General features: G+C 40.1%; 1 protein-coding gene across 5 annotated transcripts in view; it reads left to right on the top strand.

Annotated features, from left to right (window-relative positions):
- PIEZO2 (piezo type mechanosensitive ion channel component 2) overlaps positions 1 to 26,867 on the top strand; it is a 442,052-nt gene that overhangs the window by 74,576 nt on the left and 340,609 nt on the right. For all 5 annotated transcript variants that reach the window (XM_077899942.1, XM_077899943.1, XM_077899939.1 and 2 more), the window contains exon 2: positions 8,549 to 8,644. In XM_077899942.1, the coding sequence (XP_077756068.1) occupies positions 8,549 to 8,644 (96 nt within the window). The remainder of the gene's footprint in view (positions 1 to 8,548; positions 8,645 to 26,867) is intronic.

Here is a 26,867-nt window from a genome sequence, read left to right on the forward strand (position 1 = left end):
AGAGAAATTAACCTTTGGAAAATTAGAGAAAAGCAGCATTAATTAAAGGTAAGTAAGATTGAGTTCATGAAGACAGTTAATTAAAAGTAAAAAATTAGAACCGAGAAGTTAGTATAAAATTAAACATGAGTGACAGTAAACTCTCTTACTTTAAAAATAATGTTTATACTGAGGAAAATATGTTTTTAAATTCTTACAATTAATCTTTTGACAGGCTAAGCCTTCATTGCAACCAATAGTCTGAAAAACTAAAAGAGGACCTCTAGACTGCTCTAGAGGTTTAACGATCCCCAGGCTTTGTAAATTGTTCAGTTCCATGGAAGTGAATTAAGGCTGAGTTAAAAGGTACCTTCCTCCAGTGAGAATAAGTGTATGAAGAAAGAGGAGTGATTTCTTTTTTTTTTAAAAGTGCCTTATTATTCTAATAATGTCTTTTTTTAAAGATTTTATTTATTTATTCATAGACACAGAGAGAGGGAGGCAGAGACACAGACAGAGGGAGAAGCAGGCTCCATGCAGGGAGCCTGGTGTGGGACTGGATCCCGGGTCTCCAGGATCACACCCCTGGCTGCAGGCGGCGCCAAACCAGGGCTGCCCAAGGAGTGATTTCTAAGTCCGTAAACACAGTGCCGCCAACCTGAGCAAGCTAGCCCTGTCTTCACTCTCCATCTCCCAGTCTGCAAATACTGACTCTCCTCTTCAGTGGATAAAAAGTGGGCGAATAAACAGTTGTAAAGTTTGACCTTTGTCAGCATTCACTCGCCCACCCTATGCCTTATTCATCATTGTGGTAAGAGAGCAAGTTTTATTTTGGGAAAGCTGAGAAACCATGGACTTAGACTCAAGGCTCTTTCATACCTCTCATGAAATAGATCTAATTCCTAATATACTTTTTCAGATAGCTTAAGGAACTCTCAGCACAAAAGCTTTGTTTCGCCATTTGCAGAGATGATCTGTGCTGTGATTCTCTTGGATCAGAGAGATGTGTAGCATGAACGTGGTCGAGCTTGAGCAGAAGGATTGCAATATGACAGCTTTCTATGGGGAAACCTACAAAATGGTGGATAACACATTAAAAAATATTTATAAAGGAGGAAAAAGCACTGTATTCTTTAAAATTTGTTTTATGCAAATTGCAATCAATCAGGATGAGTTTAGAAAACTCACTTAAACTTTTAATACTGTTAGTAATATTTGTTGATGTATATTAAATTGATTAAAATAGAAAGCCGAGTCCTTCTTTTTTACAACTACTTAAAGGCAATGAATGTTTAAATTCATAGGCCAAAAAAAAAAAAAAAATCTAAGATTTTAGTGACCCCCTCCCACCCCGTTCAACTCGTATTTTACAGATAGTATCCCAGGCTATTTTGCATAAGTAGAAAACTCAGATCAAAGGCTTCTATCCTTTATAAATGAGATGCTTTCACCTGAATTTTCCTTAAACTGACTTAGAAATGTTAGCAATGGTTATGGTTAGTAATGGCTATGACTTTCTCCCACTACAATTTAATTCTAAGACCTTGCAATTCATTACCTTATAAAAGCCTGATTTTCCTTGATGCTTTATTCTTAAAATTACATTCTTTTAACCAACTTCTTTAACAAGAAATTAATATACAATATTTCTCTTCTTTTCCAGTTTTTCTGAGGTATAATTGACATATAACATTGTGTAAGTTTAAGGTATACAATGTGTTGATTTGATACACTTATATATCACAAAATGATGGCCACTGTGGTGTAGCTAAACACCTCCATTGTGTCACATCCATTGTGTTACTATTTCTTTTTGTGGTGAGATATTTCTGTTCCTTGAAGCTTGAGATATATGTAACAGTCGGATTCAGTGTTACATGGACAAACTCCCAGGACCAAAGTCGCTTTTCATACATCTCTGGGTAAAAATCCCTCAACGTGATAATACGTTTTCTTACTTGAAAATTATTTCTATTGGCCTTTTGTGGCACAGATGTATGTGTATTCTTATGGTATGCACAAAGAATATAATGCCAATACTACATGATAAAAATAAGTGTGCAAGCATATATATATATCTTGCCTTTATGAACTGTAGTGGGAAAGACCTCCTGGTAGCATCTTTCTTGATGAAATTATTTTTTAACTTTCTGAAGGAAGCTCTTGAGACAAGACCTCTCATGGATGTGGAGGTCAGACATAAAGGAAAAGGGAATTGCTCAGTGCACTGGGTCTTGACTGTCAGTTCTAAAGCACTACTGCTTGAGACATTTATAACTTTAACCGGACGTAAGCCACAAGAGTGTATAATGGGAAAGAGAATTCTACACAAATAGGCAATGAATCGGGTGACATAACAGCCTTTTTCCTGTCTCTCATTTCTTTGATAGCTTTCCTTAGGAAAAATCTATCATTGTGTAAATATTTTTTTCCTGTTCCATTATAAATACTTGCAGCTGATTCTCTTATTGTCATTTTTTTTAAATAAAATAATCAGAATTTTGAGAGGACATTCTTTTAAAAGCAATTGATTGCTTCAGAGTAGAGAAAGGAAAATATGAAAAGTACTAATGAACAAAAATTTTCTGGAATGACTGCATTGACAGAACTATTTTGTCACTTGGTATTGAAGTTGCTTATTCTGAGTAATGTGTATCTACTGCTCTGGCAACTGTTAAAATAAACAAAGCTCCTTGAGGCAATAAAGAGCATTTAGAATGTACTTAGTTGAAATGGAGATTCTAAACATTTAAAGCATTATCTTCCAGGCCATTAATAGTGAGATGTTGTTTGGCCTTGCTAAAGGGTATGGAGGAAGTAGATCACATCTGGCTAAAAATTCAGCTCTGAGAGCACTTACCTTTAATAACATAATCTAAAATTATTGTCTCCAACTATTATAGAAGGGCAAATTAAAGCGTGCATAAATTTCTCCATGGTCGTATTGTAATGATGGGGGAATTGTTATACGATGGTCCCAACTTAACGATTTTTAGACTTTACGAGGGTAGTGAAAACAATATGCGTTCAATAGAAACCATATTTTGACTTTGGAATTTGGGTCCTTTTCTGGGCCAGCGACCCGCAGTGCAGTGTTTTCCCATGATACTGGGTGGCAGCAGCAGCTGCTCCGCGTCCACCATGTGGGCAGGAGGGTCACATTCTTCACACTCTGTCTGCTTACAGCCGTTGTGTTTGTCATTGTCAGTGTGGAAGTCAGTCAGTTACCCGGACTATTCAACACATGATTATAGGATTGGTTTTGTGTCGGATGATCTGCTCACTCATAGGCTGGTGTGAGCGTCCTGCAGGTGTTTAAGGCAGGTGAGGCAGGGCCAGGACGTCCAGGAGGTTGGGTGTAGTCTGTGCATTTTCTTTTTAAAAATATTTTATTTATTTATTCATGAGAGACAGAGGGAGAAGCAGGCTCCATGCAGGGAGCCCGACGTGGGACTCGATCCTGGGTCTCCAGGATCACACCCTGGGTCTAAGGCAGGCCCCTGCTTAACCGCTGAGCCACCAGGCGTCCCAAGTCCGTGCATTTTTGACTTACTCTGTTTTCAACTTACTTTGGTTTTACTGGGACGTGATCCCATTGTAAGTCGAGGAACACCTGTACACAAACTACAATCAAGTATGTTTATAAACGTTACACGGCCAAGGTAACAGTTTCATACTTGGAAGAGATTTTTCCCCTTTCTAGTTTGATAAACTGAATTGTAAAGTCGAATCATTTCCTGCTTGGAGAGTTTTGCCAAAATTGCTTGCCAACTTTCATCTTCGGAAAATGAAGTTTGTTAACGAGGCGAGTTCAATCGTTTACAGTTCAAATAATAATAGAAGCTACAGTGCGTTCTTAACCAAATCAAGAGAATCCTTTTGAACACCTGGGTCTGCATTTCAAAAAACTGTACTTTCAATGTAAAATTCTTGAGGCAGAGGGCAGAGGTCCGGGTGCCCTGACAGTCCACGAGAGTTCAGGGATCAGGGGCACACTATGCAGCTGGAACACAGGAGCTCCATGAAGAGTAATGAATATGCTCCTGAACAAAGGCAACATCGTGCTTGATAAAGGGGCAGTTGCCATTTGCCTTGTAAGGATTTTCTAACTCAAATGTGTTTTATTGACAAGTTCAAAGGTGTATTTTGCCCTTGATAGGATTAACTCACTTAGAAAGGTCATTCCAAGTCCCCATAAGCATAGGTGAGCTCCTGGGTAGCAACTTCACACATAAAAAGTAAAGCAGTTGGGGTACTGTCATCAGTCGAATGGGATCATTTCAGACAAAAATAAATGTAGTTGGATTTTTGAAGTGGCTTGATTTTTTTTTTTTAAAGTTTGGGTATCTGTGGCTGCATACAAATTACTCAAGTATTTAGCAGCTTAAAGCATTTCTGAATTTCTGGGATTCAGGAAGCCAGTTGTGGCTTGGGTGGGCACAGGCTGTCTCACGGGGCTGCAACCAAGTGGGTGGTGAGGACCCAGTCTCCGGAGGAGCTGCTTCCAAATGAACTCATGTGGCTGTTGGCTGGTGAGGGCTGGCTACTGGCTACAGACTTCAGTTCCTTGCCATATGCCTCTCCCTGGGGCAACACACAACAGGGCAGCAGACCTTCCCTCACAGGGAGCAAGGGGAGAGACAGAGGGGCACCGGGCATGGAAGCCACCATGCAGTATCACCATGCTTGTACGGTTTCTGTTTGCTGGAAGTGAGTTATCAGTTCCAGCCCATGTTCAAGAGCAGAGGATTACATACTGGCGTGACAGCCAGGAGGTGGCCATAACTGGGGATCATTTGGAGGCTGCCTATCACCCTGGCTTATCCTTGTCCTCTCAAGCTCTCTGGACATGGCTATAAATAATGGTAACTAGAAGGTTGTGATGTGAGAAACCAAGAGCAGGCTCCTTTCTCCCCCTCCAAAGTTCATCTTGGAAAATTTCCTCAGTGCACAATGACCCAGAAAAGGAAACTTGTAAGCCATGTGGCGATATGCCCGATGGAGGAAGGATGGGAAGGTCTTGTAGTTGGAGCACATGGTGCTGGCTAGGCCTTGAGGCAGGAAGCAGTAAAGCATATGGAAAATGCTTAGTTTAGTTGGGCAGCAGTGCAGAACACAGGGTATGCATTGGTGGGGCATGGGGCTGCAGGTGGAGGTGGGAGCCAGGCTTGCAGCCTTGAGCCAACCGTGAGAACCAGCGCTCAGTTGACACCTCAGAGTAACAACTGACACCTTCAGATTCCTTGCAAGATCCACATGATCTGGCCCCATCCAGGTCTCCACTGGCACCCCGGCTCCTTGTGGGGCTTTCTGGGGCAGGTCACACAGCTTAGGCCTTCTTCAGCTCCAGGTCCCATCCCAGCACCCCCTCCCACAGAGGCTCTGTCAGCTGCCTCACACCTGTTGGCCCACATCTCACTTTCTCATTGAGATCTACCTCCAGTGCTCCCAGTGAATGCTGCAGCCAGTCCTCCTCACCCCCAGCGCCCCCTGCTCCCCTGCTTCCTTGCTGACCTTCTGTTCACATAGCACTTGTCTTCCAACATTCCTTGTGATTGACCTTTTATCATGTTTGTTGTTTATCATACCTCTCCCCACCAAAATGTAAATTCCCAGAGTTAGAAAAGGATCTCTTTGGGTCCCAGCACGTAGTACATGCTCAGTAAATATTTATTGACTGAATCAATAACCGAATATATTTGAATTGATTTTAAGGAGCTTCAGTATTGGTGAGAATTAAGAAGCAGAAGTAAAAACAAATCCAGAAAGATAATTCAGCCATACGTTTTTATTCTTTTACATGTTCTCATTTATATATTTTCCTATCAGCCCCATCAGAAGTGTGAAAGTTTCTTCCTGCTTTGGGTCTTTCATAAAGGAGGTTAGGAATGTCAATGATGGTATAAAAAGCCACAAATACGTGCATGATTCCTTTGGAAGGAAAAAAAAAACTGTTTGTGGGCTCTCTCCTTCCCTAGGACACCATGCCTCACTTTGCTCTACTGGTCTCTGATTGCTGGCTTCTAGAATAAGCCAGCAGAAGCAAGGCCTGGAGGCTGGCGTATGCCATGCTCCTGTTCAAATCCTGTCTCGAAACTCTGCACTTTTTGATCTGGTCTCCCTGTCTGGGTACCATGTTTTTGAATCCTGATGTGCATCTCACTCTGGACTGTCCTGTCTTCCCAGATGCTTCACATTCTGAGCAGGAGCACCTAGGCCTTGCCTGTGCCACGTCTTCCCTAGTCGGTCCTCTTGTGGTCTCTTGACGCTCCCTGACTCACGTTCTTGTTTCTTGATTCTTGGTTACAACAGTGTTTCTCTTGCATTTCCATCTGATGACCTCCATCCTTTCTTTGGCCTGGACTCTTTCTTCAGAGACTTTGAGGACATCCTTACTGATGATCAATTCATCTCTGTGTGGTCAGGAACTTCTTTTGTGAAAACTTGTTCTCATGTGAGACCAGACCTTCTTGGATTTTTCCATATCTGTCCTAAATTTCCTGCTGCTTTTTTTCTTTCATACCTGCCAGTTTTTCCATCCCCCATCGGCTGGCAACAGCCAAGGCAGATGCTTCTGTCTTTTGTGCTTCTCTCCATTGATAGCTTTTGCCATAGGAGAGCTCATTCCTTCTTGTTCTATCAGTGAACACCTTGCTCAGGCTGCATCTCCCTTTCCTGCTAGAGCCCTAGCAGCGATGTTGTCCACACTATAGCCATTTCCATCTGGTCTACACCCCATGATTTAATTCCATGAGTGTGGGCAGCCCTGGTGGCTCACCTGGTTAGTGCCGCCTTCAGCCTGGGGCGGGATCCTGGAGACCTGGATGGAGTCCCACATTGGGCCCCCTGCATGGAGCTTGCTTCTCCCTCTGTCTGTGTCTCTGCCTCTCTCTGTATATATATCTCTAATGAATAAATGAATAAAATCTTTAAAAAAATAATAATTCCATGAGTGTTTCTAAAGGTACACTTACCACTTCTTAAATCTCTTATCTTCCTCGTGGCAGTAATCCTTATCATTTACAAGCCTTGGAGTCACTGTTGTATAATTTGTATAATTTTTCCTCACACCTCTCCATTTTATTTCACAAAATGCTTTTTTATTCCGTCTGCTGTTTTTTAAAGTTGCCATCACCACTGCACCACCTGGAGTCCTCATTTATTCCCTAGTCACCATAATGTTTCAGCCTCACTCTCCCTCAGTCCAGATCTCATACAGTCACTAGATGATTACTATTATTATTATTATTTTAAGATTTTATTTATTTATTTGACAGAGAGAGAGAGAGAGATGGCACAAGCAAGGGGAATGGTAGGGAGAGGGAGAGGAAGAAGCAGGCTCCCTGCGCAGGGGGAGGCATGGGGCATGATCCCAGAAGCCTGAAATGGGGCATGGGGCATGATCCCAGAAGCCTGAAATCATGACCTTGAGCCAAAGGCAGATGCTTAACTGACTGAGCCACCCAGGTACCACTATTATTTTCTAGTAATAATAATAATTATTATGGTTATGTTCTAACATCAACTCCATAATTCTGTGCCCTCCATTTTCTCTCCCACCAACTTTCTTTCCAACATTTTTCCATCTGCGTCATCATTTAACAGATGTCCTCATCCCATAGACTAATACTTAGTCCTTCTCATCTTTAGTTTTTCTTTAATCATCCAATAAATTTATTTTTATAGCTATAATATGCTCATTTTCTTTCTGCATGAAACACTGTACACTTTCTTCTCCTTGGATAATAATGAGGTTGTTTATGATAAATGCTCATGCTTTTGAGGGCTTCTCACGTATGAGATGCTAAGCCATAGGTATTATTATATATCATTCTCTTTATTCCCCATAGTGAGTCTATGAGTTAGAGAAAATTAACAGGTCTGCTGCAGATGGGGAAATGCAAACCTGGAGAGGTAAGGCGCCCTGCCTTGGAGCAGGTCTCTGGAGTTCTGTGCAGATGATAAGCACTACAGAAAAAAGGAGTGTAGGGTCAGGAGCCTGGCAGACCTGAGGTTAACTCTAACTCAGTCAAACCTTAGTTGGGAGATTCTGGTGAATTACTGAGTCTTTCTGAGCCTGTGCGTTCTTACTTATAAAATGAGGATTAAATGAGATAATTTGTGTAAAGCCCTGCCATGGAGCATCGAGCAAATATTCTTCTATTTTCTTTTTCTTCTGTCTCCTTTCTTCCATGGACAGACTTACCTGAACATTCCAAACCCTCACCAATCCTGTTGCCCTCTGTATTTTTGTAGCAGTTTTAATTTCTCCAGCTGAATTTCTAACTTACTTATGGACTGCCTCCTTTCAGGTATATGGGTGCTGACTTCTTGGTAAGATTCTAAGAGCAGGGACCATGCATTTTACCTCTGCATTTCTCATGATGCTCAACATAGTGATGAACACAGAATAAATGCTCATTTGCTTCCTAGTTGACATGCCTACTTGGGCTGCCGTTTGATGCAGCAGTCCCTGATACAGTAACCCCACACAGGCCTGTGCACCCTGGTCTCAGCAGCCTGTCATTACTAACGATGTTCTCCTTCTCTTTTCTCTTCCCAACTGCAGCATGTGCGTTCCGGTACAATGGGCTTTCCTTCGTCTACCTCATCTACCTCTTGCTCATCCCTTTGTTCTCAGAACCAACAAAAGCGACTATGCAAGGTAAGAGAAGTTTACTGTTCCCTACCATGGTCTGAGTGTATTTTGTTGGGCTTCTTGGTCTGTCTTTATCTAATGAGAGAGAGGTGCTATCTATGCATCATGCTGATCCAGCTAGAAGCAGGCATCAAGCATTTGGGTGGCTGCAGGTTGAGTAGTGTGGAGCTTGTTGGTGACATGTTTTTGTCACTTACACAGCTATCCTCCCATACAAGTTCCCGAGTAGGCCTTTTTTTAGGCTTGCTCTGCAGATACTTGCAGAGTATCTGGAACATTTTGGTCAGTTAAGACGAATTCAGTGTATTTTCAATAAAACAAGGTAGCGGGCAGCCCCGGTGGCTCAGCGGTTTAGCGCCGCCTGCAGCCTGGGGTGTGGTCCTGAGGACCTGGGATCGAGTCCCACGTCGGGCTTCCTGCGTGGAGCCTGCTTCTCCCTCTGCCTGTGTCTCTGCCTGTCTCTGCCTCTCTCTCTCTCTCTCTCTCTGAATAAATAAATAAATAAATCTTAAAAAAATAAATAAAACAAGGTAGAGGGTGGGGCAATGAACATTGGCACATGCTTTGCATATTGAGTTACCGGGAAGAATGTGGTAGCCAGTGGAAAGGAGGCAGAGCATCGCCTTACATTTCCAAGCCATGTAGCAGGAGAGCTGGGTAAGACCAGGTCCCAGTCATGACTTGTTTATACATCTCTTACATATGCCTCAATCAAGCCCTGAAAGAGAGTAACTTGAGTCTAAGGTATAGTTTCTCAAGCATGTTACTGCAAATTTTTAATCCATTTCTCATTGCTCTGCAAGAATCTGCAGGCATAGAAAAGAATGTGTTTCTTCTAAGGCTCTAATTAGGAAGCATGGTTTGGCTTGTAAATTTATATATTTGGAGTTCTTCCACAAGTATATACATTAAACCACACTGGATCAATATAGTATATTTTTTCAAATATAGTATCAGAAATAAGGACTGTGCCTAGTGTCTTAGGTGAGCATGATGCTGTATATTCACATGGGAAAAAAAAGGGAGTTGTGTTTGACCCCACCAAAGGAGTGGTATGGGAAAGGCCGTCGGTTGTTCTCGTCAGCTCATGGTGGTGACTCTCCAGGAAAAGAAGTGAAGACTCGGTGTACACAGCATAGCAAATAATGTCTCTTTCCCATTCTTCCCTCCCCTTAACTATTGCATTTATAATGCATGTTATGTTTCCTCATCTGAAAAGTTAGGAGTGCAGATGCTCTGATGACTTTCTGCCTGAGGAGGAACCTAAGTAACAGCTCTTCTAAGTCCTTTAAATCCTTAATACATAAAAGGAAGAAGAGCTCAAAAAAAAATGGAGGTGTACAAATCCTCATCAAACCTCAAAATCTCTTGTTTGTGGGACCACACCCACTCTAGCCTCATTCCAACAGTTTGAAATCAACAAAAACTTTGAAACGGAGTGTTTTTTGACCACAGAACCAGATTATACCATACAGGCAACCTGTATTTCATGCCTGGAGTGCATGCTTCAAAAAAAACCCAGGTTTTTTACACATTCAGAAGAAAGTGCTTTAGCAATGAGTACCTGTATCTAGTCAATCAAATGATCTCTTGCTTTTATATCAAAGTATCTGCTTATTGATACTTTTGATCAGGAAATCAGAAAATCTAAAGGGATTTTCCCCTTTAGATGTTGGTGGCAGCCTGTGGCTTTGCCTTCTGCCCAGCTAACCAGCCTGGCTTTCTGTTGAGTTGCCTCCGTCTCTGCAGGAGTGGATGTGCAACTACGTCCTGAAGGGCGAGACAGGCGGCCCACTGTATGTATCTGGTGTGCCAGGGACTGATGTCAGGAAGCTCACAGGGGAAACATCAAATCAAAAGCAAAAAGGCAGTGCTTCTCTATGTAAAGAAATATCCTGAATCTACAGAGTGTTACGAGGTCAGTGCACAAACAAAGCACAATGAGCACATGTCTGCTGGTGTTACTCATAATGGGAGAGAAGGAAACACTGGGCTTGAAAGGTAAACCCACAGGCATCTTTCCGGTTAGTATTGTGGAAGCAGTGTTGTGACTACTTTCCTCTTTCCTGCATTTTAGCACCAGGAAGCATGACTGATATTCAACATAACCTTATTCATTTATTTATTTGTTTATGAGAACACAGAGGGTCTCTAGGAGAGGATGTCCCACACATTTTTTTTTTTTTTTCTGAACATGTCGGATTCACAAGCCAGGCATTCCTAAAGTCTGTGTTTTGAGATATCCCACATTGGGCACTGCTGGAGGTGTGTAGTCTGGGACATCGCAGCCAACGTGATGTAGACACAAATAGTAATGGGTCTGAAAGAGTCACCGCACCGCGTGTGGCTTTGCAGGAAGACACAGGCTCACACATACCCGGATCTTCAAATTCATGTTCACACACATTTCTCATGAGTCAGGAAGAAAGTACATTGTCAGAATGAAAGAACTGTCAGCAGTCTCTGCACTGCCCGCTCACAGACAGTCAGCCTGAAATCATGCGTGAATTCGGATTGCCTCTGAGTCAAAGGTATCTGTGCACATTGCTAGGACCTTGCAATGACGTAGACTCCCTGACTGGAAGTGCAAACATGTAAGAGTTAATCCCTGACACCCTGCCCTGCATTTTGTCTATTGAACTTACTTTTCTCTTGTGTGATTATTTTTCCTCTACGTATATACCTAGAGGGCCCAGCGCGTGGAGAATTTCAGAGTTGTAGGTGGAGGCTGGCGGTTCCTGGGATAGTTCTGAAGGTCCATCCCAGTCTCTCCACTGTTGTCGTTTAGGACAAGGATGTTTACTTATTTTGATCTCAGTGCCATCCGTGGTGCCCGGAACACCTCAGTGTTATGGAGGCGCTCACCATGCCTGTGACATAGCAAAAATTTGCTATAAGGCTGCAAGTGACCTTCTTGAGGAGGGAAGGTCAGGTGCAGTTAGCAGTCATATGCTGAAATGTTATCAAGTTAAAAGGAGGCTTGGAGCTGGTACACTGAGCTTGCTCATGGGCTTCATTGAGTCTAGAGTTGGAAGAGCTTTTAGGAGTCACCAAGCATGTTCTGGCAACCAATGGTGGAAGCTCTTCCACAATGTGTGCACTGCCTCTTTGTAATCACTGATGGACTGGGAACTACCCGTCTCCCCGGGAAGGCTTAGGTGGTTCTTTCTTGGATAAACCTGAAGTCTGCCTGGCTGTATAAGGATACAACCGAAGTTATAGTATCCAACGTGGAGCAATAGAGACAGGATTAACAGAGGCTGGAGGATTACAGTTTTTAGAAGATTGCATAATTAGATTATAGTAAAATTGTGAGGGGATGGGCTTCGACTGCAGACACAGGCAGAGGGATAGCAGGCTCCATGCAGGGAGCCCGATGTGGGACTCAATCCCAGGACTCCAGGATCACGCCCCCGAGCCAAAGGCAGATGCTCAACTGCTGAGCCACCCAGGCATCCCCATAAGAGACTTTTAACTAAAGAAATAAACTGAGGGTTGCTGGAGGGGCGGTGGATGGGGGGGTGGGGTAACTGGGTGATGGGCATTAAGAAGAGTAAGTGATATGATGAGCACTGGGTGTTATGTACAACTGATGAATCACTGAGCTCTACCTCTGAAATTAATGATACACTGTATGTTAATGAATTGAATTAAAATAAAAAATAAAATTTAAAAAAGAAAACATGTCCTTTGCCGTAGTGGCTATTGGAAAATGAGGGAGTCTTGGTGCCTTTTCAGGGTTGCACCTGAGGCTGAGCCAGAGTCCCATTTTAATACATTTATTTGTTGAGTCTCTAGTATGTAAGCTTCAAGATGGGAAAGATTTTGCCGTTTTGTTTATTACTGTATTTCCAGGACACAGAAGCAATATCTGGTGTATAGTAGGCCATCAGTAAATATGGGTTGAATGAATGAATTTACTCAGAGTCTCTCATTTTAGAAGCATTTATAACACAGCTATAGTCCTAAATGTACCTCAATATCCATGGTAGCAAACATCATAGAAGAAAGCAAACATCATAGATAGAAACCATCATAGATGGTTTATTGCATATAACCATCCTTTGGAGACAGAAGCTTGGGATAAAATGGATCATGAAACTTTCTATTTTAGATTTAATAGGGATCAGAGGATCATGAGAAATTTAATAAATCAAGATGTTTTATGCTCATACTTAAAATTATAGGTATTTTATTTAAGCATATAATATTAAAAGGGAAATATGTCTTTTTTTCTGTTTAATGATGTGCTTTGTATACAGATTGAGACTGCACTCCATTAAAGATTAACGAATACATAATTAGTTATAAGTGACCCAAACATTCAAACTTGAGTTCTTTAACTAGACATGGGTTCCCTATGCCTTATGGCATAAGCCACATCAGCCAATATGGGGGAAGAGTTCTATTTTATTTGGATGGAATATAAATAATAAAATGTATGAGATACGGAAAAGGACCATGGCAAATGCTCAGCATATATTGCCTAATAATATTATTTATTTTGAAGAACAACTTTATTACTTTGAACATGACAGTGAGCAAGATTTAGAAATCTCAGTCTTATGTGTATGACCATTGCCTATATTTACCTCAGGACATTTCTTAGTACTCTTTAAATATCCAGCTAAGAATTAGGTGATTTACAGGGTTTCTTGCTGAATAACATTTAAGTCAAGTAATCTGTTATTAGAGAGCCAATAGCTCTACCTATTAAGTAAATATTATTATTTGTGATGATATATTCATATAATAACTAGTTCATATTATGCATGAACTAGTCTAATTTTCGCAATGACCTTTTGAGAGAGCTGCTAGTATCATTAAAAACTGTTATAAAAAGTTCTGACAGACAGAGACTGAATTCAAGGTGGGTTGAGTACAATCCCTAGGACACACAGGTGCCATGTGGTTGGCTACACTCTTAGCTATTGTGTTGTTCTTACTCATGCCCAAGACAGAACAATAGAAGGTCCTTCTGGAGATTTGCGAGGGACAAGGGGACAAGGGAAACGTAGTCACTTTATAAATACTTGTTGGCTGATAGATCACCAGGCCCAGTGTACAATGGTCTGGTGAAATAGTTTGAATATACTAAAGGAGATATTTTAATTTGCTTTGGTGCAGATTGATGACATACATGTTATATTTTATGGAAAATATATCTTATTAAGTGTGACTGGTTATTTCTTTCAACAACTATTAATTGAAAGACTACCCTTCACACGACACTGTGTTTGGATTTGTGAAGGATAAAAAAAGAAGAAAACAGGGTTCTTCACAGGAGTAGCCTCCCAGACACATGGATATTATATATCTCACTGAATGAGATAACCTCTTGCAGAGATGTCATCTTTGGAAGCCATATACTTATTCAGTGATGTTGTCATTTCTTTAAACTGATCTTACATTACTTCCCTGAAGTTGCCTTAAGAATTTGCAAGCCATTGTCCTGTTAAGGTGGATCTGATATGTACAACACCGGATGTCAAGTTCAATGGAAAAAATAAAAACTGATGATGAAATTAGTCATGTCAATTTTAGAAAAAAAAAAAGATAAAACCAGAGTACTCAGTAAAATAACATATGTGAAGGTCACCCCTCATTATAAATGAGGATGTTTAAAGTTTCTTTGAATGAGAATACATAACCATTGTTGATACAAGTGACAAATACACATGGAGCATCTTTCCATGATAGATATAGATACTATAAGGATACGTTACCTCCAGAATGCAATTATGAGATGAGATACCCAGACAAGAATTCAGAATCCTGAAGGAAGTAGTGATTAACTAGATTTACTCTGGAATCTTGACTACGATAATTAGGCAACTCCTACTTGACCAAGACCACAGAATTGGATGTAATATTTGGAAGTGGCCCTTGAACTGAAGATGTTATTAATTTAAAAAAAGTAGCCAACTTTTATGTCACAGGTATTATTCTAAGTACTTCCCATGTACTAACTTATTTAATTCGAAGATAGAAAAAGGATTTATTAAAAAAGTAGAACCTCCACTCCGGAATGAAAAAAAAAAACACATTTATTGTGAATTGGTTTATAAATCCACTTAACAAATGAGGAATAATACATAGTGAGGTGCTGGTATTATGACTGTCTTCTCTTTATTAAGGAATTGGTGAGAGAGCTATGTTAGTGAGACTTAGTCACATCTTGGCCAGACTAGATTCTTGTTCTCCATGTGCCATACTGCTTTACCAAGTCTTTCCATGTGTCCAAAGGAATCCCTTCCCATGAAGATGGGGAAGATACCTCTTTTCATGTACCTGACTATAAATTTTTAGATTTTGACTCTGTAACTGCTCAGGGTCCAGAGCATTTTTCAGTTGGTTTCAACAGGAAATTTTATATCTTTTCATATACTCTTTTTTTTTTTTAAATTATAAGATTTTATTTATTTGACAGAAAGAGCAAGCACGTGCACACAGCCAGGGGGAGCTGTATAGGGAGAAGCAGGCTCCCCACTGAGGAGGGAGCTGATGTGGGGCTCGATCCCAGGACCCCTGGGATCGTGACCTGAGCTGAAGGCAGATGCTTAACCTACTGAGCTACCCAGGCACCCCTCATATACTCTTGATAATAATAGTTCTAATATTAGAGGTGTGCATTTAACTACAGAGTGAAATTCACTATTTGCTAGAGATTGCTTCCATCTGTTTGGGTGGTCATGCCCACAAGTTATTTTTGTTAATGTATTCTCCTACAGGCTGGTGGATAAGAGAGTCTTATATTCATAGTACTATTCAACTAGTACAGTCATTTACTTATTGGGGGCTACTTGAATAGGAGTTCTCCAAATTGCAAGACAACAGCACTCCCTGGGCAATAATTACCACTGACCTACAATAAGAATAGCTTAGAAGCATCATCATCTCATCAGTTCACATGTGAAATGTTTACTCTCTCTCTCTCTCTCTCTCTCTCTCTCACACACACACACACACACACACACACACACACTAAGGCAAATGAAGATGATTTTGTCAAGGTGTGTAATTATTTCTAATGACAAAGTTGTCTTCTGTTCTGAGGAACCACATTCCTTCTGAGAACCTTCTTTCCAAATGTTCACTAAGATTGGGCAACCCCATGAAAGATAAGAACAAAACTCCCAATGGTGGGGGAAAGGGATGGACCTTGGGTGCCTGTGTGGGTCTGTAAGTTTTGTCTCATCAGTTATGATGGCTAGCTCCTCTTGGAGAAGGTGAGGCACAGGTAGTGGGCCCAGTTCTGTGTCCAGGGCATCCAAATTGCCAGAGGAATAACAGCCACACACTGCTAACCGTTTCTGGCTTTGCCTTCAAATACTTCTCAATATGTGGTTTTTGTGGAGGAGACCTTTTTCTTCCCTGTGATGAAAGGAGTGGGTAAAGGAGAAGTTTTATTGTGTGTTGGTAACATGTGAGCAAGTGAAATTTTTATCAGGCTGAGTTAACTTTTGTAAACAATTGTCTGAGTTATTCCAAGATGATGGGGAGAAAAAAGATAGTTTCTTTTCTCCATCTCCAAACAAGGGTCTTAGTTAAGGAGGAAACTGTACTGCACTAACCATAAGAAGTCTGTGTGTGTGTGTAAAATAATCATCAAAAGGACCTGATTCTGAGGTTCTCACTCAGGATGGACCTTACCAGAATCACTAATGACACCCTGAGAAAAGAAGAATGATACTCAGTTTGCCTATGTGAAGAGGCAAAGAGGTCTGTTAACTTGTAAAAACATGTTTAGACGTTGGAGAGGAAATGGTAGCAGATATTTTAAAACTGCTTGCGTCTGGTTTTTGTTAAAAACACTGTTAGTCTTTATACCATTAGACTTATTATTACTACGTTTTATTATGTCATAATAAAGCAAAGAGCAAGAAAATATTTAATTGAGTAAATTATTAGGTGTGTACTATTAATATCAGCTCACCACCAAGAGGAATGCTAGCAAAAATTATAAGATGCTCGTTTCTTGAAATTTTTAATGAATTAATTATAGGTCCTTTTTTGGGATGGCACAGATGTAATATTCTATTGTTTTAGATTTGGCAAACACTGCTCAGACAGAGGGACTTTCAGGGAATATACATGTAATTCTCCGCTCAGGAAACACTGGCTCATGTTATGTTATGCTTGGGGATAGGTTTTTAGAAGTCCCACACTTTTTGCTTTATTTGACTATGATAAATCAAACCTCTAATATGGCTTCAGTTGATGTTCAAATGCTGTCCTATCTTTACAGTGAGACAGTTCAACGGAATTGATATCAGTTTCTTGATCTCATCTTCAAATTACTATTCTTTTGTTTATTCATTTGACAAACACTGGTGCCTACCCTGTCAAGACTTGTACTGGGCAGCTGGATATACTAAGGTAAATAGTACAGGCTCTTTGTCCCCAGGACATGAAGCCAACTCTGCTCTTTATTAACTGCATGGTCTTGGGCAAGTTCCTTACACTCTTAGAGTCCTTGACACTAAGTCCTAGACATAATATTAAGAGATCTACCTGTGGGGTTCGTATTCATGGAAACCTAGTTGTGTGATATATGATGAATAGATGGCTAAAGGGCGCTAGGAATCATAATTCCTCTCCCACATTTTTTATTGTAGTTGACTTACATTGTTTATTAATCTCAGGTGTATAACATAGTGATTCAACATTTACATATATTATGCAGTGATCACCTCAATATATCTAGCCACGAATTGTCACCCTACAAGGTTGTTACAATATTATTAGCTGTATTCCCTGCTATACATTGCATTCCTATGACTTATTTATCTGATAGCTGGAAGTTTGTACCTTTTAATCCTCTTCCTCTATTTTATTTATTCCCTACCCTTCTCCAGCAACCACCAGATGGTTCTCTGTTTCTGTAAGTCTGCTTTTCATTTGTATGTTAGATTCTATATATAACTGAAATCATACAGTACTTGCGTTTCTCCATCGGACATATTTTACATAGCACAATACCCTCTAGGTCCTTCTATGTTGTCACAAAAGGCAAGATTTCAATAAGTACATACTTTACATATGTATATAGCGTGTGTATGTGTGTGTGTGTATATATATATATATATATATATATATATATCCCATTCATCTATCAATGGACACTTAGTTTGCTTCCATTTTGATTCTTTATCTTGGCTAAATAGTGCTACAGTGACCATAGGGTGTATTTATCTTTTTGAACTAGTGTTTTCATTTTCTTTGAATAAATACCTAGAAGTGTAATTGCTGGATCATATGGTAGTTCTATTTTTAAGTTTTTGAGGAATTTTTTGTATTGTTTTCTACAGTGACTGTACCAATTTACTATTCCTACCAACTGTGCACGAGGATTCCCTTTTCTCCATGTACACGTGGTATCTCATTGTGGTTTTGATTTGTATTTCCCTGATGATTAAGGATATTGAACTACTTTTCATGTGTTTGTTGGCCCTCTGTAAGTCCTCTTTGGAGAGATGTCTGTTCAGATCCTCTGCACATATCTAAATTGGATTGTTGTTCTCTCTGTATATGCTTTGTTGAGACTTTTTCTTTTAATCATAAGTGGATGTTGAACTTCATAAAATGCCTTTATCTATTGAGACAATCATATGATTTTAATGTTTTTTATTTGTTTGGTAGGGTGGTTTGCTAATATTTTGTGGAGGATTTTTTTGCATCTATGTTCATTAGGGATATTGGCCTATAATTTTCCTTTTTTGGGGTTGTCTTTTTCTGGTTTTGATATCAGGGTATTGGTAGCCTCAGTGAAGGAGTTTGGAAGCATTCCTTCCTCTTGAAATTTTGGGAATAGTTTTAGAGGATAGCTATTAACACTTTAAATGTTTAGTAGAATTTGCCTTTGAAGCTATATGATCTTGAACATTTGTTTGTTGGGAGTTAATATTTGATCTTTTCAGATTTTATATTTCTTCTTGATTCAGTCTTAGAAGATTTTATGTTTCTATGAATTTATCCATTTCTTTCAGCTTGTCCTATTTATTGACATATAATTGTATGTAGTAGTGTTTTATAATCCTTGGTATTTCTGTGGTACCAGTTGTAACTTCTACTCTTTCATTTATGATTTTATTTATTTGGGACCTTTCTCTTTTTTTCCTGATAAACATGTAGCAAAGTTGATGGATCAACCACCTACATAGCTAGTATGAAGTTTAAAAAATAAAAGTGGTAAAATCATCTATATATACAATGATTCATCAAAGGATACACAAAATAATAAGATGTAAAATATGACATTAAAAACAAAACATAGGAGGTGGGAGTAAAAATAAGATGCTTTTAGAATGTGTTTGAACCATTAACTTAAATGTACTTTAATTTAAAACAGACTGCTAATACATAAGATGTTCCATATTAACTTCATGGGAAATAGAAACCAAATACCTATAGATACACAAAGAATAGAGAAAAGAATATAAATGTAACACTAAAGAAAGTCACCAAATCACAACGGAAGAGAGCAGGAAAAGAAGAAAGGAGCAGAGAGCTACCAAAAGTACCAAAAATGATCAATAAAATGGGAATAAGTACATATCTATCAATTACTTTAAATGTCAAAGAACTAAATGCTCCAATCAAAAGACACAGGGTGGCTGAATGGATGAAAAAACAAGCCCTGTTTACATGCTGCCTGCAGGAGACTCACAGGCTGAAAGTGAAGGAATGGGAAAAGATATTCTATGCACGTTGGAATGAAAAGGAAACGGGTGGTAAGTATGAGACAAAATAGACTTTAAAAGAAAGACAATAGCAAGAAACAAAGAAGGGCATTATATAATGATAAAGGGGTCAATCTAAGAAAAGGATCTAACATTTGTAAAAATTTATGCACCCAATGAGGAGTGCCTGAATGTGCAAAGGAAATATTAACAGACATAATGAGACATTGACAGTAATAAAATATTAGTAGAGGACTTTAATATCCCAGTGGTATCAATGGATATCTCATCCAACAGAAAATTGATAAGGAAACATCAGCCTTAAACAACATATTAGATCAGAGGGATTTTTTTCAAAATTTATTTATTTATTTGAGAAAGAGAGGGAGCAGTGGGGAGGGCCAGAGAGAGTGGGAGAAGCAGACTCCTTGCTGAGCAGGGAGCCTGATGTGGGGCTTGATTCCAGGACCCCAGGATCATGACCTGAGCCAAAGGGAGACCCCCAACCAACTAAGCCACCCAGGTGCCCTAGACCAGAGGGATTTAATATTTACAGAACATTATATGCAAAAGCAGCAGAATACAGCATTCTTCTTAACTGCACATGGTACATTTTCCAGGATAGATCTCATATGAAGCTCTAAAAGAAGTCTCAGTAAATTAAAGAAGATTGAAATCATATCAAGCATCTTTTTTGACCCAGTATGAAAAGAGAAATCAGTTACAAAAGAAAAAATGAAAGAAACAACAACAAAAACACTGTGGAAAAAACACAAACATGTGGAGGCTAAAAAAATATGCTACTAAATGCTACCCAACCAGTGGTCAATGAAGAAATCAAAGGGGAAACCAAAAAAATACTTTGAGATGAATTAAAACAAACACAACAGTTTAAAATCTTTGAGATGCAGCAGAAGCACTTCTAGGAAGGATGTTTATAGTGATGCAGACCTACCTGAGGAAAGAGAAGAATTTCAAATAAACAATCTAACCCTACACCAAAGAGAACTAGAAAAAGAACAAACAAAATGAAAAGTTAGTGGAAGGAAGGAAATAATAAAGATTGGAGAGGATAAAACAGAGATTGAAAACAAAAAAACAATAGAAAAGAGCAATGAAACTTAAAAGCTGGTTCTTGGAAAAGCTAAGTAAAATTGATCAATCTTAAGCCAGATTCATCAAGAAAAAGAGGGGTGGGGGCTTCTTTTACTTTTAAAATTTATTTTCCCTTTGAACACGTTCAACTGATTTGATACGCTTAACTATGTATGTTGAATCCATTTATTTCAGTTTTGGACTTTGGTTTATTTACTTCAAAGGCGGGACAAGACTAATTTCTGATTGATTCATATGTTAGGGAGTCTGGGCTTTATTTCATGTGTGACTATTTCTCTTAAACAACCTACCTGTGTTTGCACAGACTCATACAAAATAACCTTTTGAGATGCGAAGTTACATGTAACTTTTAAACAGTGCTGATGATTAGTTATAAGAAGAATATGTACAGTGCTTGCTGCATGCCAGGCAACACTTCAAGCTTTTAGGACAGTAAATCATTGAATTTTTACGGGGCCCTTATGAGATAGTAGTAGTGTTATTGTATTTTACAGATAAGGAAACTGAGAAACACACAGAGGTTGAGGAATAATTCCTGAAATGAACAAGTTTTAAACTGATTCAGTGTGTGAGAACATCTAATATAAATAATTTGGTTACCTACATAGACATTTCTCTCATTTGACTATATTTTATTATAAAATTAATATAGAGTGAAAATATAGAGATTATACATGTTGTCTAGTTGCCTTGTAACAATACAAGTGGACAATTATTGTACATTAAGCACTTTTTAGTATATTTCTTAAGCAGCAAAGAGTACCCTGAGGATATTGATATAAAATATGCATTAATTGTTGCTTGTTTACTGAATAAACATTATTGATTGTCTGAAGTGGGCCCGGCAACCAACCTGGTACTAAGCCACAAGTAACTGAAACATTGGTTCTGTTAATCTTACAGCTTACCATTTGGTCCCCCTCATTCCCTCTCTCTTTCCTCTCCCTTCTTCCTATCTGCTCTCTCTCCATCTATTTGTTTAAAGTTAATTTTGCCTAAGTATATATTCTATATTTCCACTTGCCAATACCATGCGCGTTTAAGGAACATTTGGAGACAGCCACCAGCAGCTCCTTCAGGTGGCCTGGGGCCAGAGCTGTCAAGCTGTGAGAGGTGGTGCGTGGTGCTGGTGATGCTGCCTCTGCAGGTGGCATAGGGCGGACTGGCCTGGAGCCCCTGTCCAGAGCTCCAGACCTGGCCGGAGGAAGGCCTAGAATACGTGGGTATTTGTGTATTGCATGTGTGTATTCAGGAGTGGCTTCACATCATGAAGGTAGACTCTTTCTTCTTCTTAGTCTATGACCTGGCTAGCCACGATCAGGACCCCTTTACAATTGGGTGCCAAGGATTGTCACTCTCATATATCAGCCTCTTTACCTTATATCACCTTCCTTTGGGTTTAATGGCATCTGAAAAATGAAAATTGTTCTCTTAGAATGCAAGGATACTTGGCAAGGTAAAACTCCAGTTGTCTCTGGGGAATGCCTTAACTCTCCTTGTCGTGGATCCGGAGTGCTCTGTCCACATTCCCCCATCCCTCCCTCTGAAAGCAAGGATGGTGATCATGAGAGACCCCACAGAGTAGTGACCCTGGGGTAGGGCTGGCGGGTTGGGGGGGGACATGTGCTGGGAAACGGCAGCTCAGAGCGCTCAGACAGGCCCTGTTCCACACTGGGGCTCTGTCCAAGAGGACTCGTGGAGACTGAATTCTGGCCCCTATTTTGCTGACTAAAAAAAAAATAATACTCTACTGCAGAATCACTTGCTTCCAGAGGAATGGGTGAGCTAAGAGTGGCCCTGCAGAACAAGGTATGAGAGCACGCATTTTAGAGCAATGCAGTTTTCCTGAGGGCGAGCCCTGTCGTACTCAGAGCATTCCTGTAAATGTCCCCTCCTGATTTCTTCGGCACTCTTGAGAAACGCCAATACACGGCAGGGTGTCATGCAGCCCTCAGGCTATGAGGTCCCTGCCTCTGTCTCCCTGGAGCACCCTTGCCATGCAGGTCGCAGCCCTGAATGGTTGAAATGGGCCATCACTGCTTTATTCCATATGGAGAGTCAGTAAGCCATCAGGTTATTAAGAGCTCGAGAGACAGAGTGTGCAGAGGAAGTGGCTAATGGTGAGGCAAGGTCCTTGAAGAGGTGAGTAATGGGCAACAGAGTTGCAGGATGAGGTCTTCTGGGTCATGTGCTATGTCGCCACCTGACACTCTTTCTTTGTTCCACAATGACTACCCAACAGAGTGCGCAGGAGCTCAGGATTAATTATCTATTTACTACCATGCTCACTCAACAGCTGGGTTATTAGAAAGCCATGATCATGGACACAGGCTTCGAAGTCCACTTTTTCATAAAAACGAGTGTTTAGCAAACACTTGTCCATCTGATTGAGCGGAAAACAGTGACAAGGTGCTGACTGGGCTGCATCTGCCTTTGAACAGCAGGAACTGGTTCTATCGTTCAGCCATATGTTGCTTATTAAATATTCAGCAGCTAGAGCTTTTACAAAGGCTTTTCATAGGCTCATGCATGTGCAGCAGGGAATAAGGAGCCTCAGCTTCTGAAAGCTGTGCTTGGCTTTTTTCTGTCTGAGCACCAGCTAGTTGGAAGGAGGGAAGGGGTTGGAGAATGGTTACCTGGGAAAGCTAAAAATATTTGCGGTCCAGGGTTTTGCTGATTTATTTTTTAACTTTGTAACACCCTAACAGAATCTGAATGAATGGGTCCCCTATATTCATTCGCGGAGCCATCTATTCAAGGAAGATAGAGCTATGTGGAGTGGCAGGGCAAGGTGAAGTGTTGACTGATTGATTCATCTGACAAACATTTATGAGGCATTTACTTTTTGCAGGTAGTATGTTACGACCCAGTAGTACAACGGCAAGCAAAAATAAACAAAGGCTTGTCATCCATTTACCATCTATATCTAGTTGGTGATACTAGATGAAGTGCACATTTAGTTTTTTATAATACATTCTAGAGTCTAAATGTAGACAGTCCTCATCATTCAAATATTCTACATCGGTGAATTCGTCTACCTGCTAAAATTCACTTGTCATGCTAGAATAACCCTGGCAATGCTCTCCTTCATGAGCATGTGCAGAGTGGCAGAAACGTGGAGCGGCCCACCATGCACGTTCTCAGTTGAGGAAGAACAAGCTGAAGCTCTGCATTCTTGCTCGAGCTCCCAGACTGTAAACACGTGTCCTTTCTGCAGCCTATCTAGTGCCACGCTTTCCACATTTTGTTCTTTTCGTCTGTGATTTTGCTGTTTGAAATGGTCCCCAGCATAGTGCTGACATACTGCCTCGTGTCCCCAGGGCAAGAAGGATGTGGGGGTGCCCTATGGGGACAATACGTTTATCAGGAAAGCTGAGTCACAGTGCGGTCGGCCGTGAGTTCAGTGTGAATGAATCCACAATGTATATTAAATAATGTGTCTTTAAGCAAACACATAAAACAAAGTTATATATTGATTGGTTGATGAAAATACCATAGCCAGAGATTCTCAGGAGCCTAACCCCGTGTTTCCCCAAGGAGCAGTGGCTCTGTATGCTCGAATTCAGTGTTCACGGCAGCGTTATAGAGAATAACTACCTTGAGTAACAAGAATCAACTGTATGCATTTGGCACTAGAAAGTGAGGGGTAGGGTTATAGTAATATAGAGCTTGAAGTAGGAGAGTATGACTGTCATATTGTTTGAAAAGGATTTCTTAAATAGTGTAGTTAGAGTTTTCTTTAACATGAGTTATGTTACAGCAGCCTAGGAGAGAGTGTGGCTGAGGAGAGCCTCCGTGAATTTGTTGTAACTCTCTCTTTGGCAAGAAGTTCTCTGATTTGCAATTAACAGTCTCTTTTCTGAACTTTTTTCTGAGAGGCCTGGAATTTTAAACTTGAGACACAGGTCTATCTCTGAGAGTGCCACACCATGTTAAATACGTGTTATCCTTACAGATAGGGTATAGAGGAGGGATGTGAGGGACGCTTGCACTTCTGAAATTTTCAAAGTTTAAATAAATTATAATTATATTATAATAATATATAATAATATATAATAATAATAATAATTGTTTTTACATTTCACAAAGACTCCTACTCGTTTTTATTTCTATAACATTCCCAGCAATATCCTAATAGATTGGTATTATTATTTTCCTGCCTTACAAATGAGAAATACATTCATGTTAATTTGCTAGATGCTTATATAAGTATATACATATAAAGTTTCTCCTAGATTTTTCAATCCCAATTGCAGATCTAATGAATCCAGATTACGAAGTGTGTGAAAGGAATGTTATTAGGTATCTTGGATAATGTCAGGACTAGCATATTGATGAGACAATTTTCACTAATTGATATTATTTTAAAACATATCAGTAAGCTCTCTGTTTAGGCAGAAAATGGGTACCCTCTTCTCCATGAATTTCATGAATATTTCTTAATTCTTGGTTCTTGTATAACCTATAGGTCTGTTCTCTTTTTTACAACCTCTGTCTCACCTACATAGAGGCAAAACATCAAAAAAACCCATGCAGATTATAGATAGCCTATATGTACATATGTATGTGGATTCATTATAATCATTAGATAAAATGCAGTATGCCTAGTTCCGTGTGAATTTTAGATAAACACTGAATAACATTTTAGTGTAATTTTTCCCAAGTTGCATGAGACATGCTTAATACTACAGAATTAAATTATTCATTTTTACTTGAAATTCAGATTTCACTGGATTTCTTGCATTTTTATTTGCTAAATCTGGTAACCTTGATAATAATCGTGTGTGTATGTATGTATGTGGGTGTGTTTGTAAAGGGAGGAAATATTCCCTACTTTTTAAAATTACCATTTGCTTGGCTGAGTGTGGGTTCCATACTGAGCATTTCTAAATTCCACTTTATAATTTAAAGCAAAATGTTGATTTACTCTACCAGCTGTTTATACAGATGTGTCATGTTAACAACAAAAGAGATGGAAAATTTAATCAGGTTGGGATTATAGTTAGCGGATTAAACTTGTTTTTAGAATACTCCCCAAGTATAGGCTAAAACACTTTTTTGATAACATTTTTTGGGGTCAGAGCCAGTTTACTGAAAAAAATTAAAACTGGAAGTTATCAGAAGAATACTGTAAAGACATATTTTTCTATATCTTATTTAATTATAAATTTAATTCAATTTAGGAGGCTGGTCACAGTCCCCAAGTTACTTTCTTAGCTCAAAGTGCCTACATTTTACAATTAAACTGCCATGAGTTTGATTTCTGGCATTCCTAGTCCTGCCTTTCACAGCTGTACAGTAACATCCTGGTGCGTCCTCCATCAGACACGCCCATCCTGCTCACGGTGACACCTGGCCTTCTGATAGCTTGCTCCCAGGCCCTCAAGAGGTCCTCTTCATTTCTGTCCCTACCCTCCAGACTGCCATTTCGGGCAGCATTACTTCCAGGTCATCATTGTTCTGCTGACAGGCCACTGAGTAATCGTTGGTGGTATTTACTCACAATCTGGCAAGTGCTGGAATGCTTTTATTGGTGAAGCAGCAGAACTTCCTTTTCCCACACTGGCCATCTGATGCTTGGCCACACAAGGGTCAGTGGGAGCTGTGCATACAAAGTGCACACAGCCTGTGCCCCGGCCAGGAGGCATGAGCGTGTGGGATGCCAACTGCACGGCTGGCCTGTGAAGGCTGAGTTCTCCTGACATTGGAAGGGACAACAGATGATTGGGGCTGACACCCAGGCTCTGTCTCTACATTACGTTTCTTAGCGTCTCACTTTGTCAGAGGCAGGTTTTCTCTTGGTTGATCCAAATGAAAACATATAAGTCTCAGGGTAGAGTTGGTGAGAGTGCTCTGTGTTGCCTTCCCCCAAAAGGCTGCTGAAGGATGCATCTTTCCTGGAGCGGACCTTTGGCCTTTACAAATGCTGTGAAATAGATGTCATGGTGAGAAGACCGCCAACCAGGAGCTGGGATAAAATCGGCCAGCTAGAGAAAGTCAGATGGGACATGGCTGTTGTGGGTGAATAGACACTCTAAAAGTTCAATTCTGGGTATAATTTTCTCAAAGATTTTACTTGTTTATTCATGAGAGACACAGAGAGAGGGGCAGAGACACAGGCAGAGGGAGAAGCAGGCTCCCTGCAGGGAGCCCGATGTGGGACTCGATCCCAGGACCCCGGGATCACGCCCTGAGCCAAAGGCAGAAGCTCAGTTGCTAAGCCACCCAGGCGTCCTGCAGGTATAATTTTCAGTGTCACTGGATTTTGCACCAAGTGGCACTATAGATGTTGAGTGAGCAGATGTTACTCCACTGGAGAATTGGATGAAGTAGCAAGTGGATTAGTTCCTTAAGGAACCTTTACTTAACTTTCCAAATTGCACAGCATTTACATTTTTATGAATTGTATTAAAGCAAGGCTGATTTGTAAC

Source organism: Canis aureus, chromosome 6 (assembly GCF_053574225.1).
Source record: "Canis aureus isolate CA01 chromosome 6, VMU_Caureus_v.1.0, whole genome shotgun sequence".
Lineage (NCBI taxonomy): Eukaryota > Metazoa > Chordata > Mammalia > Carnivora > Canidae > Canis > Canis aureus.